Here is a 13,795-nt window from a genome sequence, read left to right as displayed (position 1 = left end):
TGTATGTATGTGTCTGTCTGTGTGTATATATGTGTGTGTCTGTCTGTATGTATGTGTCTGTTGAGGGGTGTATGTATGTGTGTGTGTCTGTCTGTGTGTATGTTTGTGTGCGTGTGTGTATGTATGTTTCAGGAGGGATGGGGGGCATGGATTGGGGGAGAGAGGGGATGGGGGGCCCACGGATCAGTTTCGCACCGGGCTCCATGGATTGTGTGTACGCCACTGCGTACCTGGAAGTGTGTGTCTGCAAGTTTTTTTTTTAAGTGTGTACATGCCTGGCATTTTGTGTCTGTGAGTTTTTATCTGTGTGCATGTCTAGGAGTGTTTTTCTGTGAGCTTGCATCTATCTGAATTCTTCGGAGTGTGTGTGTTCGTGTATGTGCTTGTATCTGTGTGCATGCCTGGAATTGTGTGTCTGTGAGTTTGTATCTGTGTGAATGCCTGGTAGTGTGTGTCTGTGAGTTTGTATCTGTGTGCATGTCTAGAAGTGTGTGTCTGTGAGTTTGCATCTGTCTGCATGTCTAGGAGTGTGTCTGTGAGTTTGCATGTGTCTGCTGGGAGTGTGTGTGTATGAGTTTGTATATGTGTGCAAGCCTGAGAGTGTGTGTTTCTGTAGGCATACCTGGAAGCTTGTGTCTGCAAGTTTTTATCTGTGTACATGTCTGGGATTGTGTGTCTGTGAGTTTGTATCTGTGTGTATGCCTGGGATTGTTTGTCTGTGAATCTGTATCTGTGTGCATGTCTGTGAGTGTGTCTGTGAGTTTGCATCTGTCTGCATTCCTGGGAGTGTGTGTCTGTGAGTTTGTATCTGTGTGCATGCCTGGTATTGTGTGTCTGTGAGTTTGTATCTGTGTGTACGGGTGTTTGTATCTGTGTGCATGCCAGGATTTATGGGTCTGTGAGTTTGTATCTGTGTCCATGCCTGGGATTGTGTGTCTGTGAGTTTGTATCTGTGTGCATGCCAGGAGTGTGTGTCTGTGAGTTTGTATCTGTGTCCATGCCTGGGAGTGTGTGTCTGTGAGTTTGTATCTGTGTGCATGCCAGGAGTGTGTGTCTGTGAGTTTGTATCTGTGTGCATGCCAGGAGTGTGTGTCTGTTAGTTTGTATCTGTGCCCATGCCTGGGATTGTGTGTCTGTGAGTTTGTATCTGTGTGCATGCCAGGATTGTGTGTCTGTGAGTTTGTATCTGTGTGCATGCCGAGATTGTGTGTCTGTGAGTTTGTATCTGTGTGAATGCCGGGATTGTGTGTCTGTGAGTTTGTATCTGTGTGAATGCCGGGATTGTGTGTCTGTGAGTTTGTATCTGTGTGAATGCCGGGATTGTGTGTCTGTGAGTTTGTATATGTATGCATGCCTGGGATTGTGTGTCTGTGAGTTTGTATCTGTGTGAATGCTGGGATTGTGTGTCTGTGAGTTTGTATCTGTGTGAAAGCTGGGATTGTGTGTCTGTGAGTTTGTATCTGTGTGCATGCCAGGAGTGTGTGTCTGTTAGTTTGTATCTGTGCCCATGCCTGGGATTGTGTGTCTGTGAGTTTGTATCTGTGTGCATGCCAGGATTGTGTGTCTGTGAGTTTGTATCTGTGTGCATGCCGAGATTGTGTGTCTGTGAGTTTGTATCTGTGTGAATGCCGGGATTGTGTGTCTGTGAGTTTGTATCTGTGTGAATGCCGGGATTGTGTGTCTGTGAGTTTGTATCTGTGTGAATGCCGGGATTGTGTGTCTGTGAGTTTGTATCTGTATGCATGCCTGGGATTGTGTGTCTGTGAGTTTGTATCTGTGTGAATGCTGGGATTGTGTGTCTGTGAGTTTGTATCTGTGTGAATGCCGGGATTGTGTGTCTGTGAGTTTGTATCTGTATGCATGCCTGGGATTGTGTGTCTGTGAGTTTGTATCTGTGTGAATGCTGGGATTGTGTGTCTGTGAGTTTGTATCTGTGTGAATGCCGGGATTGTGTGTCTGTGAGTTTGTATCTGTGTGTATACCTGGGAGTGTGTGTCAGCAGGTCCTTTTAAAATTGTTTTGTAAACTGCCCTCTGATATCTGATGGCAGCCTTTAGCATCGCTATACCATCACAGCCCATATGGCAAATCTCCAGCGAGCACTTTAGTTCGTTAGCAATGAAATCTTTCAGTGGTTTAAACCTTCCAGAGACACACAGGCAGCGGATACAAAGTGTGTTTTAATCCCACAGACAATACAGCGGGGATAAAGCTGCTGTGTAATTCCATAAACTCTAAGCAATATCTGTAATTACTGGACTGGCCAGCTTCCTGTGTACCGTGTGATTGGTGCATCCAGACACAAAACTTTCCCAAAGCTGCGGATAAGCTGCCCGACAAAGATTCCAATTATGGAAATTTGTGGCTATTACCGCGCGCTATGATTTGCTATAATCCCAGGCCTGGGCCGAATACTGACAATTTAACAAGTTTTGATTAAGAAGTGCATAACCCCGCTCGGCCATGGTGCAATGGGAGCGGATTAATAGATATTGGTGTCTTATAGTGAGCTGGGAGTATACTACCAAACAGCCGGTTATATGAAAGTGTATGCATTATTAGGAATGATTCCTGTAGTCTGCTCGGAGATCGTACAATTCTAATTTCATTTTAAAGAGGTCACTGTTCTCTAAAGAGCTCTTAAAAGGTAATTGCATATAGGGACAATTTTCGGGTTACCTTTGGTGGGTTTGGTTCAAAGCAGCACTCCAAGCACCATAACCACTACACCCTCCTGTAGTGATTACACTGCCAGGAACACCATGAAACCCTCCAAGTTAGAAAATGTACTTGGTCCCTCACGTACCAGTCGCCAGACACTCCTGCCAATGAGTTAACACCAGCTATAAAAGCAACCAGCAGATCGTATTAGATAATGTATATAGTAAGAGGGGATTGTGTTATATAATGTATAAACTAAGGACGGTTCATGTTATACAATGTATATAGTAAGAGCGGATTGTCTTATACAATGTATATAGTAAGGGTGGATTGTGTTATACAATGTATATAGTAAGGGCGGATTGTGTTATATAATGTATATAGTAAGGGCGGATTGTGTTATACAATGTATATAGTAAGGGCGGATTGTGTTATATAATGTATAAACTAAGGACGGTTCATGTTATACAATGTATATAGTAAGAGGGGATTGTGTTATACAATGTATATAGTAAGGGCGGATTGTGTTATACAATGTATATAGTAAGGGCGGATTGTGTTATACAATGTATATAGTAAGGGCGGATTGTGTTATACAATGTATATAGTAAGGGCGGATTGTGTTATATAATGTATATAGTAAGGGCGGATTGTGTTATACAATGTATATAGTAAGGGCGGATTGTGTTATATAATGTATATAGTAAGGGCGGATTGTGTTATATAATGTATATAGTAAGGGCGGATTGTGTTATACAATGTATATAGTAAGGGCGGATTGTGTTATACAATGTATATAGTAAGGGCGGATTGTGTTATACAATGTATATAGTAAGGGCGGATTGTGTTATACAATGTATATAGTAAGGGCGGATTGTGTTATACAATGTATATAGTAAGGGCGGATTGTGTTATACAATGTATATAGTAAGGGCGGATTGTGTTATACAATGTATATAGTAAGGGCGGATTGTGTTATATAATGTATATAGTAAGGGCGGATTGTGTTATACGATGTATATAGTAAGGGTGGATTGTGTTATATAATGTATATAGTAAGGGCGGATTGTGTTATACAATGTATATAGTAAGGGTGGATTGTGTTATATAATGTATATAGTAAGGGCGGATTGTGTTATACAATGTATATAGTAAGGGTGGATTGTGTTATATAATGTATATAGTAAGGGCGGATTGTGTTATACAATGTATATAGTAAGGGCAGATTTTGTTATACAATGTATATACTAAGATCGGATTGTGTTATATAATGCATATATTAAGGTCGGATTGTGTTATATAATGCATATATTAAGGTCGGATTGTGTTATACAATGTATATTGGCAATGTATACAATAATTGTGAATCGTGTTAAATAAAGTATATCGGTTATCTATATATAATGTATGTAGGTAATAGAAACGTAGAATGTGACGGCAGATAAGAACCGTTCAGCCAATCTAGTCTGCCCAATTTTCTAAATACTTTCATTAATCCCTGGCCTTATCTTATAGCTAGGGTAGCCTTATGCCTATCCCACGCATGCTTAAACAACTCTTCACAGCTGGAAGGCTATTCCATGCATCCACTACTCTCTCAGAAAAGTAATACTTCCTGATATTATTTTTAAACCTTTGTCCCTCTAATTTAAGACTATGTCCTCTTGTTGTGGTAGTTTTTCTTCTTTTAAATATAGTCTCCTCCTTTACTGTGTTGATTCCCTTGATGTATTTATATGTTTCTATCATATCCCCCCGTCTCGTCTTTCCTCCAAGCTATACATGTTAAGATCCTTTAACCTTTCCTGGTAAGTTTTATCCTGCAATCCATGAACCAGTTTAGTAGCCCTTCTCCGAACTCTCTCTAAGGTATCAATATCCTTCTGAAGATACGGTCTCCAGTACTGTGTACAGTACTCCAAGTGAGGTCTCACCAGTGTTCTGTACAATGGCATGAGCACTTCTCTCTTTCTACTGCCAATACCTCTCCCTATACAACCAAGCATTCTGCTAGCATTTCCTGCTGCTCTATTACATTGTCTGCCTACCTTTAAGTCATCAGAAATAATCACCCCTAAATCCCTTTCCTCAGATGTTGAGGTTAGGACTCTATCAAATATTCTGTACTCTGCCCTTGGGTTTTTACGTCCAAGATGCATTATCTTGCACTTATCCACAATTAATGTCAGCTGCCACAACTCTGATCATTTTTCTAGTTTACCTAAATCATTTGCCATTTGTCTTATCCCTCCTGGAACATCAACCCTGTTATGTATATAATGTATATCGGTAATGTATATAATGTATATCGGTAATGTCTATAATGTATATCGGTAATGTCTATAATGTATATCGGTAATGTATATAATGTATATGGTAAGAGCAGATTGTGTTATATAATGTATATAATTAACGTTTATAGATAAAGATTATAAATCTGCCAATTTGCCTTATTTTCCAGATATACTGAATATCACCGTTTGTGTAATTATCAATCTTCCTGTAGATTTTAAACTAGGTTATCCATCTGCTTTTGTTTATAAATGTCGTTAATGGTTATTAATGGGCAGTAATCATACAGGAAACAATTCCTGTCCATTAATGATGATATCACGACAAATAATGAAATACATAATACTAGTAATAAAATACTTCTTATAGTAATATTAAGATAATATCAATAAAATAATTAATGATAGTATTAATAATAAAATATTAGTAATACTACAATTACTACTAAAATAAATACTATCACTGCTAATGTGCTATTTTTGGAGTATTTGATGGGATCTGATGATAATAATCACTGGATATTGGGGATTATAAAATGTGTGCGCCCCGTGAGAGGTGCCAGCTCTCTACCAATCAGTAAGCAGCAATGGTTAGAGTGTCTCATTCTATAAAACACGCATTTTCTTTAAGAAAGAGCGAATGTCGTTTTAATGTCTCGATTAATGGATAAATACTAGAGACAGGTCTGGGACAGAGGCCCTTCCCGTTCCAATTAGCGGAGCACTAGAGACAGCTCAGTAAATCAGTTTAACAATGTAAAGTGATCCCACCCAGAGCCTGGGACAGATAGACTCAGACAGATTGTGCCTCGGGCCCCTCCAAAACCAGCTCTACTGGAGGCGTTGAATGATAGAAACGCCTAATGCGCTGGAAGGAATCACTACTGCCAGGGATTACAGAGCAACATATCCCCGCAGCCACAAGCAGCAGTCTCTTAATAATGGCTGCTTGTGTTATCACAATATACAATCAGCTTGTGAAAAGTCAGACGGTTAAATGTAGAATCAGGTTCTCCGCTTTCTAATGATTGAAATTTCTTTTAATTCTTTTTAAAAGGGAAAAACGACCCCCCTCCTCCCCCAAAGTCAGAATTGTCTGCGATAGTCATTGAGGCGTATTCACTAAACTGGGAATTGTGGGGCAAGTAAAGATTTTAAAAATAGTCACATAGCCTAAAACGTAAAATTCCCTCTAAATCCCAGCATAGCGAAAGAACATTATCGGGGATTGTCTGGAATCTGAGCTTCCTCCTTTCCCACATGTTGTTAGTAAGTTTTTTCAGGTTTTTTTTTGTCATCTATTACATCAATAGAGTCAGGAGGTATTCAGCTCAGCATATTGCTAGAGATTAGATTGCTAGCTCTTCAGGACAACTGCCTGTTACCTTTGGTTTTCTTTATAATGTATAAACTCATCCGGCCAATCAATGTCAGCCCTGGTGACTGGCATGAGTGAACAGGTTTATTTATGGGGTTTATTTACCAAATGGCGAATTGCATCGAAGTGAAAAATGAAAAGCGGTCACTAAAAACCCAACTCAGTCTCAGGTACAGCTTGGCTATTTTAACCTACATTTTATTATTACAGTTCACTGCAATTCATGGTTTAGTAAATATGCCTCAATATTTAGACCCCAATAGCTGAATCAGAAGAAGCCTGACTTTCTCCAACTCGGCTATGTTAGCATAACGTGTGTTCTCTCGTCAGTTCATAGGTTAGTGAAGAAAATTGGTCGTATTTACCAGGAACATTTCCTGTTACATTTAAGGGGAATCCTGTTAGGTTAGTGAAGCACAGACAGGGCTTGTAACAGAGCGCTGTTAGCGTGTGAGGTTTTATAAACGCCATCACGTATTGTCACTTGCAAACATCTCCAATTACATAAATATTAGTAATTCTCTAGTTACAAACATAGTCTGTAGCGCTGCACAATGTACAAACAGTGTTTACTATATCGCAAACTTACCGTATTTAAAAATATTTCTGATTTATAAACTCATTACCATGAGATTAAAAATACCCCCCCCCCCCCTCCACACACACGACATGGAGGTATAATACGAACACATAGGTCACCCCGTTATAACCACACAGAGCACCACCTCAACAAAATGTGCAAATATACTGAATGCCATACCAGATGTTTAACATGTTATTATTTGACCACATGGAAGTGGCACCTCTGAATGTTATGTTATGTGTTACGCAACATGCACCAAAAATAAAGAATTAAAAAAAAAAAAATAACCCCCCCCCAACAACAGTGAACAGGGAACAGTGAACCCTAAAACACAAACAGAGCTTGCGGCTTTTAATTTATAATCTGTACGTTTAGACTCCCAGTGATCAGTTCTGTTTCTGTATTGAGTGACATTAACATCCCTCTAAGGCAGCAAACGACAACAAAACGACATAGTAGTAGATACCTGGAATAGCCTTCCAGTGGGAGCAGTACAGGCTAACCGTGATATAGAAATGGTAGTAGATACCTGGAATAGCCTTCCAGTGGAAATAGTCTTCTAACGATACATATTACTGTGACACTCATTAGCGCGCACACACACACACACGACTCATACATACCTGTTTGCACATGTCCTATATCACGCCATATATCTTTACATACCAACACACTCAATAAAATGTGAGGTTTTAATAAAGGAATTGGAGAAATATCCCAAAGTGTTTTTTTTGTTTTTTTTTAATAGAATCCTGTTTTTATTTCCTGCAGAACATGGGAGTGACTGAGACGGACACCATCTGCAATAATCAGTGACGAGGCTTCCATTCCTGAAAGTCACACGCCATGGACGGACTAATGGCTTACAGTTCAGGTAGGGAATGGGTTAAAGTACCAGTTAGAAAGGAATTGAGGAATTTATGCTGACAAGAGCTCCTTATAAAAACTATTAAGAACAGACAATACCTGGAAATCCCAGGTCTGAGGCCAAGGTGACTGTCCTGAAGAGCAAGATTCTTGGAGCTGGTCCTGAGAAGAAGCTGGTTGGACACATTGCTGGTTGGACTTGGAGATGAAGGCAGTTGGATTTGGTGCTGGAGATGAAGGCGGTTGAATTTAGTGCTGGAGAAGAAGGTGGTTGGACTTGGTGTCTGGAGAAGAAGGTGGTTGGACTTGGTGTCTGGAGAAGAAGGTGGTTGGACTTCATCCTAAAGAGGAAGGTGGTTGGATTGGTACTGGAGAGGCTATCATAAATAATGAAGAACAAGACGATTTCTGTGGAATCAGTTGAAGATGAGTCCAGAAGAAGATGAAGACTGTGCTAATTTAGGACAGAAGAGTCCATCAAGGTTTGTCTGTACAATGTTTACAGATGTTGGATGGGGCCGCAGGGAATGCTGTGCATTTCTCATTAGTACTGGCTACAGTGGTCCCAGGATAGGTGTACACAGAGGACTGTCCAAAGGGGGCCAGGGTGCTGTTCAGAGAGCTTGTCATAGAGCTGGTGAGGGTCTGACCTTGATTTAAATAAGCCACCAGTCTCCTCATTTCCTCCAAGGCCTGGGCTTGCATGAGGATGTAGTTCTTGGCCAGGAGCAGTGTGGCAATCTTGGATAGTTTCCTGACTGATGGGCTATGGGCGTAGGGAATAACCGAGCGAAGGCCATCCAGGGCATCATTCAAGTCATGCATCCTCCTCCTCTCCCGGGCATTAATGCTGAGTCTGAGTGAACGGGGCTCTCTGGGCTTTTTGCCGGACCCCTTGCCCTCATTGTCATACTGAGAGCCACCCTTGGCACCAGGCTCCAAGCTGTCGTCGTCCTCCCCGGTCTGGTCGTCACTGCTGTCCCTGGAGTTAAAGTCCAGGACGGAATTCCCTGCGAAGCCTCGGACACTGTCTGCCCCACGGAGCGCTCCATAGAATGTCTGCCCATAACTCTGTGCCAGGGACATGTAGGCATCGCTGGGCACTGACTTCATGTCAGACATGCCCTGTGCAGCCCTGTGAGCAGATTGCTCTCTGCAATTCATTGATACATGAGAGAGAGGAGTGCGGGGGGCCCCAGTCTGTAATCCTGGGGTCTGCACAGTGCCAACCTCTCTGAGAATTGCCCTGCCCCCTGCCAGCCTTAGGTAGGTTAGCTGTGCCTTCTGACAACCTCAGTCTGACTCCCTTGCTTACTGCCAGCCTTAGCTAGCACTGCTGTGCTCAGTGTCAACCTTAGACTACTCTGCTCACTGCCAGTCTCCCATTGTGTTCCTGACTGTCTCCCTGCTCTATGCCCGGTAGTGTCAGTCTCCTGTGCCTGACAGTGCCAATCTCAGTCTCCTTCTCTGTGCCCTGGCAATGCCAGTCTCTGCTCTACACCCTTCCAGTCTCAGTCTCTCTGCTCTATACCCTAGCAGTGCTTGTCAGTCTCTGCTCTGTAGCATGGTAGTGCCAGTCTCTCAACTCTGTACCCTGGTAGTGCCAGCCTCTGCTCTGTACGCTGGCAGTCTCAGTCTGTGCCCTGGTAGTGCCAGTTTCTGCTCTGTGCCCTGGCAGTGCCAGTCTCTGCCCTATTCCCTGGCAGTCTCAGTCTGTGCTCCGTGCCCTGGTAGTGCCAGTCTCTGCTCTGTACCCTGGCAGTCTTAGTCTGTGCTCTGTGCTCTGGCAGTCTTAGTATCTCTGCTCTGTACCTTGGAAGTGCCAGTTTCCATGCTCTGTGCCCTGGCAGTCTCAATCTCTGCTCTGTGCCCTGGCAGTCTCAGTCTCTGCTCTGTACTCTGGAAGTGCCAGTCTCCATGCTCTGTACTCTGGAAGTGCCAGTCTCCATGCTGTGTACACTGGCAGTCGCAGTCTCTCCTCTGTGCCCTGGCAGTCTCTCCTCTGTACTCTGGCAGTCTCACTCTGTGCTCTGTGCCCTGGCAGTGCCAGTCTCTGCTTTGTGCCCTGGTAGTGCCAGTCTCTGCCCTGTGCCCTGGCAGTCTTAGTCTGTGTTCAGTCTCTGTCTCTGCTCTGTACTCTGGTAGTGCCAGTCTCCATGCTCTGTACACTGGCAGTCACAGTCTCTCCTCTGTGCCCTGGCAGTCTCTCCTATGTACCCTGGCAGTAGGAGGGAGCAGACTAAGTGTAGCTGCCCAGTGGCTTTTTATATGTCATTGAGCTGCCATGTGGGACTCCATAGATCTGGCCAATCACACAAGCTGCATATTGTTAACTATTTCACAGCTGCTGCCTGGGTCTCAGTCTCAGTTCCCAGACCTTCAAAGCTGTGTATCTGGCTGCCTCCATATAGTGTGTCTGTGAGCCTCTGTACAAGTACTTCACATGTATCTATCTGCCAGACTGTGTATAATGACTGTATATTATAACTGTGTATAATGACCGTATATTATAACTGTTTATAGTGACTATATATTATAACTGTGTATAGTGACTTTATATTATAACTGTGTATAGTGACTATATATTATAACTGTGTATAGTGACTTTATATTATAACTGTGTATAGTGACTTTATATTATAACTGTTTATAGTGACTATATATTATAACTGTGTGTAATGACTGTATATTATAACTGTGTATAGTGACTTTATATTATAACTGTGTGTAATGACTGTATATTATAACTGTTTATAGCGACTATATATTATAACTGTGTGTAATGACTATATATTATAACTGTGTATAGTGACTGTATATTATAACTGTGTATAGTGACTATATATTATAACTGTGTAAAATGACTGTATATTATAACTGTTTATAGTGACTATATATTATAACTGTGTGTAATGACTTTATATTATAACTGTGTATAGTGACTATATATTATAACTGTGTATAATGACGTTATATTATAACTGTTTATAGTGACTATATATTATAACTGTGTATAATGACTGTATATTATAACTGTGTATAATGACTATATATTATAACTATGTGTAGTGACTGTATGTTATAACTGTTTATAGTGACTATATATTATAACTGTGTGTAATGACTATATATTATAACTGTGTATAGTGACTTTATATCATAACTGTGTGTAATGACTGTATATTATAGCTGTGTATAGTGACTGTATATTATAACTGTGTATAATGACTGTATATTATAACTGTGTGTAATGACTGTATATTATAACTGTGTGTAATGACTATATATTATAACTGTGTATAGTGACTTTATATTATAACTGTGTGTAATGACTGTATATTATAACTGTGTATAGTGACTATATATTATAACTGTGTGTAATGACTGTATATTATAACTGTGTATAATGACTGTATATTATAATTGTGTAGATTGACTATATATTATAACTGTGTGTAATGACTATATATTATAACTGTGTATAGTGACTGTATATTATAACTGTGTATAGTGACTTTATATTATAACTGTGTGTAATGACTGTATATTATAACTGTGTATAGTGACTATATATTATAACTGTGTATAATGACTGTATATTATAACTGTGTATAATGACTGTATATTATAACTGTTTATAGTAACTATATATTATAACTGTGTGTAATGACTATATATTATAACTGTGTATAGTGACTGTATATTATAACTGTGTATAGTGACTTTATATTATAACTGTGTGTAATGACTGTATATTATAACTGTGTGTAATGACTTTATATTATAACTGTGTATAGTGACTGTATATTATAACTGTGTATAGTGACTTTATATTATAACTGTGTGTAATGACTGTATATTATAACTGTGTGTAATGACTTTATATTATAACTGTGTATAGTGACTGTATATTATAACTGTGTATAGTGACTATATATTATAACTGTGTGTAGTGACTATATATTATTAATGTGTATAATGACTGTATATTATAACTGTGTATAGTGACTATATATTATAACTGTGTATAGTGACTATATATTATTAATGTGTATAATGATTGTATATTATAACTGTGTATAGTGACTATATATTATAACTGTGTATAGTGACTATGTATTATAAATGTGTATAATGACTGTATATTATAACTGTGCATAGTGACTATATATTATAACTGTGTATAGTGACTATATATTATTAATGTGTATAATGACTTTATATTATAAATGTGTATAGTGACTGTATTAAAAATGTGTATAATGACTGTATATTATAACTGTGTATAGTGACTTTATATTATAACTGTGTATAATGACTATATATTATAACTGTGTATAATGACTTTATATTATAACTGTGTATAATGACTATATATTATAACTGTGTATAATGACTATATATTATAACTGTGTATAATGACTTTATATTATAACTGTGTATAATGACTATATATTATAACTGTGTATAATGACTTTATATTATATTTTATTAAGAATGTACAATCTGTAGGTCGGCATGCCTTAGTAGGGGAGCCTTTTCATCTAACACTCCATACTGCAACCTACTGGCTGACTGCAGCACTGCACCGCTTCTAAACTGCCTGTGTTTATGGGGAGCTCTCTGTATGGGGGAGCTCTCTGTATGGGGAGCTCTCTGTATGTGGGAGCTCTCTGTATGTGGGAGCTCTCTGTATGGGGGGAGCTCTCTGTATGGGGGGGCTCTCTGTATAGAGAGTTTTCTGTATGGGGGAGCTCTCTGTATGGGGAGCTCTCTGTATGGGGGAGCTATCTGTATAGGGAGCCCTCTGTATGGGGAGCTCTCTGTATGGGGGGAGCTCTCTGTATGGGGAGCTCTCTGTAAGGCTCTCTGTATAGGGAGCTCTCTGTATGGGGGGAAGCTCTCTGTATGGGGAGATCTCTATATGGGGGGCTCTCTGTATAGGGGCTCTCTGTATGGGGAGCTCTCTGTAAGACTCTCTGTATAGGGAGCTCTCTGTATGGGGGGGCTCTCTGTATAGGGAGCTCTCTATATGGGGGGGGGGAGCTCTCTGTATAGGGAGCTCTCTGTATGGGAAAAGCTTTCTGTATACGGAGCTCTCTGTATGGGGGGAGCTCTCTGTATGGGGGGAGCTCTCTGTAGGGGGGGAGCTCTCTGTATGGGGGAAGCTCTCTGTATGGGGAGCTCACTGTATGGGGGGAGCTCTCTGTATGGGGGGGAGCTCTCTGTATGGGGGGGAGCTCTCTGTATAGGGATTTCTCTGTGTGGGGGAAGCTCTCTGTATGGGGAGCCCTCTGTATATGGAGCTCTCTGTATGGGGGGGAGCTCTCTGTATGGGGGAGCTCTCTGTATAGGGAGCTCTCTGTATAGGGGCTCTCTGTATGGGGAGCTCTCTGTAAGACTCTCTGTATAGGGAGCTCTCTGTATGGGGGGGCTCTCTGTATAGGGAGCTCTCTATATGGGGGGGAGCTCTCTGTATAGGGAGCTCTCTTTATGGGGGAGCTCTCTGTATGGGAAAAGCTTTCTGTATACGGAGCTCTCTGTATGGGGGGAGCTCTCTGTATGGGGGGAGCTCTCTGTAGGGGGGGAGCTCTCTGTATGGGGGAAGCTCTCTGTATGGGGGAAGCTCTCTGTATGGGGGGAGCTCTCTGTATGGGGGTGAGCTCTCTGTATGGGGAGCTCTCTGTATGGGGGAGCTCTCTGTATAGGGATTTCTCTGTATGGGGGAGCTCTCTGTATGGGGGGCTCTCTGTATAGATTTTTTCTGTATGGGGGAGCTCTCTGTATAGGGAGCCCTCTGTATGGGGGAGCTCTCTGTATGGGGAGCTCACTGTATAGGGAGCTCTCTGTATGGGGGGGGGCTCTCTGTATGGGGAGCTCTCTGTAAGGCTCTCTGTATAGGGAGCTCTCTGTATGGGAAGCTCTCTATATGGGGGGGGCTCTCTGTATAGGGAGCTCTCTGTATGGGGGGAGCTCTCTGTATGGGTAGCTCTCTGTATGGGGGAGCTCTCTGTA

General features: G+C 41.2%; 1 protein-coding gene across 1 annotated transcript; it reads right to left on the bottom strand.

Annotated features, from left to right (window-relative positions):
• Nucleotides 1-7,673: 7,673 nt before the first annotated feature.
• Nucleotides 7,674-9,763, bottom strand: BHLHE23 (basic helix-loop-helix family member e23). The gene is made up of 2 exons (XM_063425657.1): nucleotides 9,741-9,763; nucleotides 7,674-9,702 (listed from the first exon to the last, which is right to left on the bottom strand). The coding sequence occupies exon 2, from the start codon at nucleotides 8,942-8,944 to the stop codon at nucleotides 8,258-8,260; it is 687 nt and encodes a 228-aa protein (XP_063281727.1). The 5' UTR covers nucleotides 8,945-9,702; nucleotides 9,741-9,763; the 3' UTR covers nucleotides 7,674-8,257.
• Nucleotides 9,764-13,795: the final 4,032 nt, after the last annotated feature.

Source organism: Pelobates fuscus, chromosome 6, assembly GCF_036172605.1.
Source record: "Pelobates fuscus isolate aPelFus1 chromosome 6, aPelFus1.pri, whole genome shotgun sequence".
Taxonomy (NCBI): Eukaryota; Metazoa; Chordata; class Amphibia; order Anura; family Pelobatidae; genus Pelobates; species Pelobates fuscus.
This window is presented reverse-complemented; position numbering and strand designations above follow the sequence as displayed.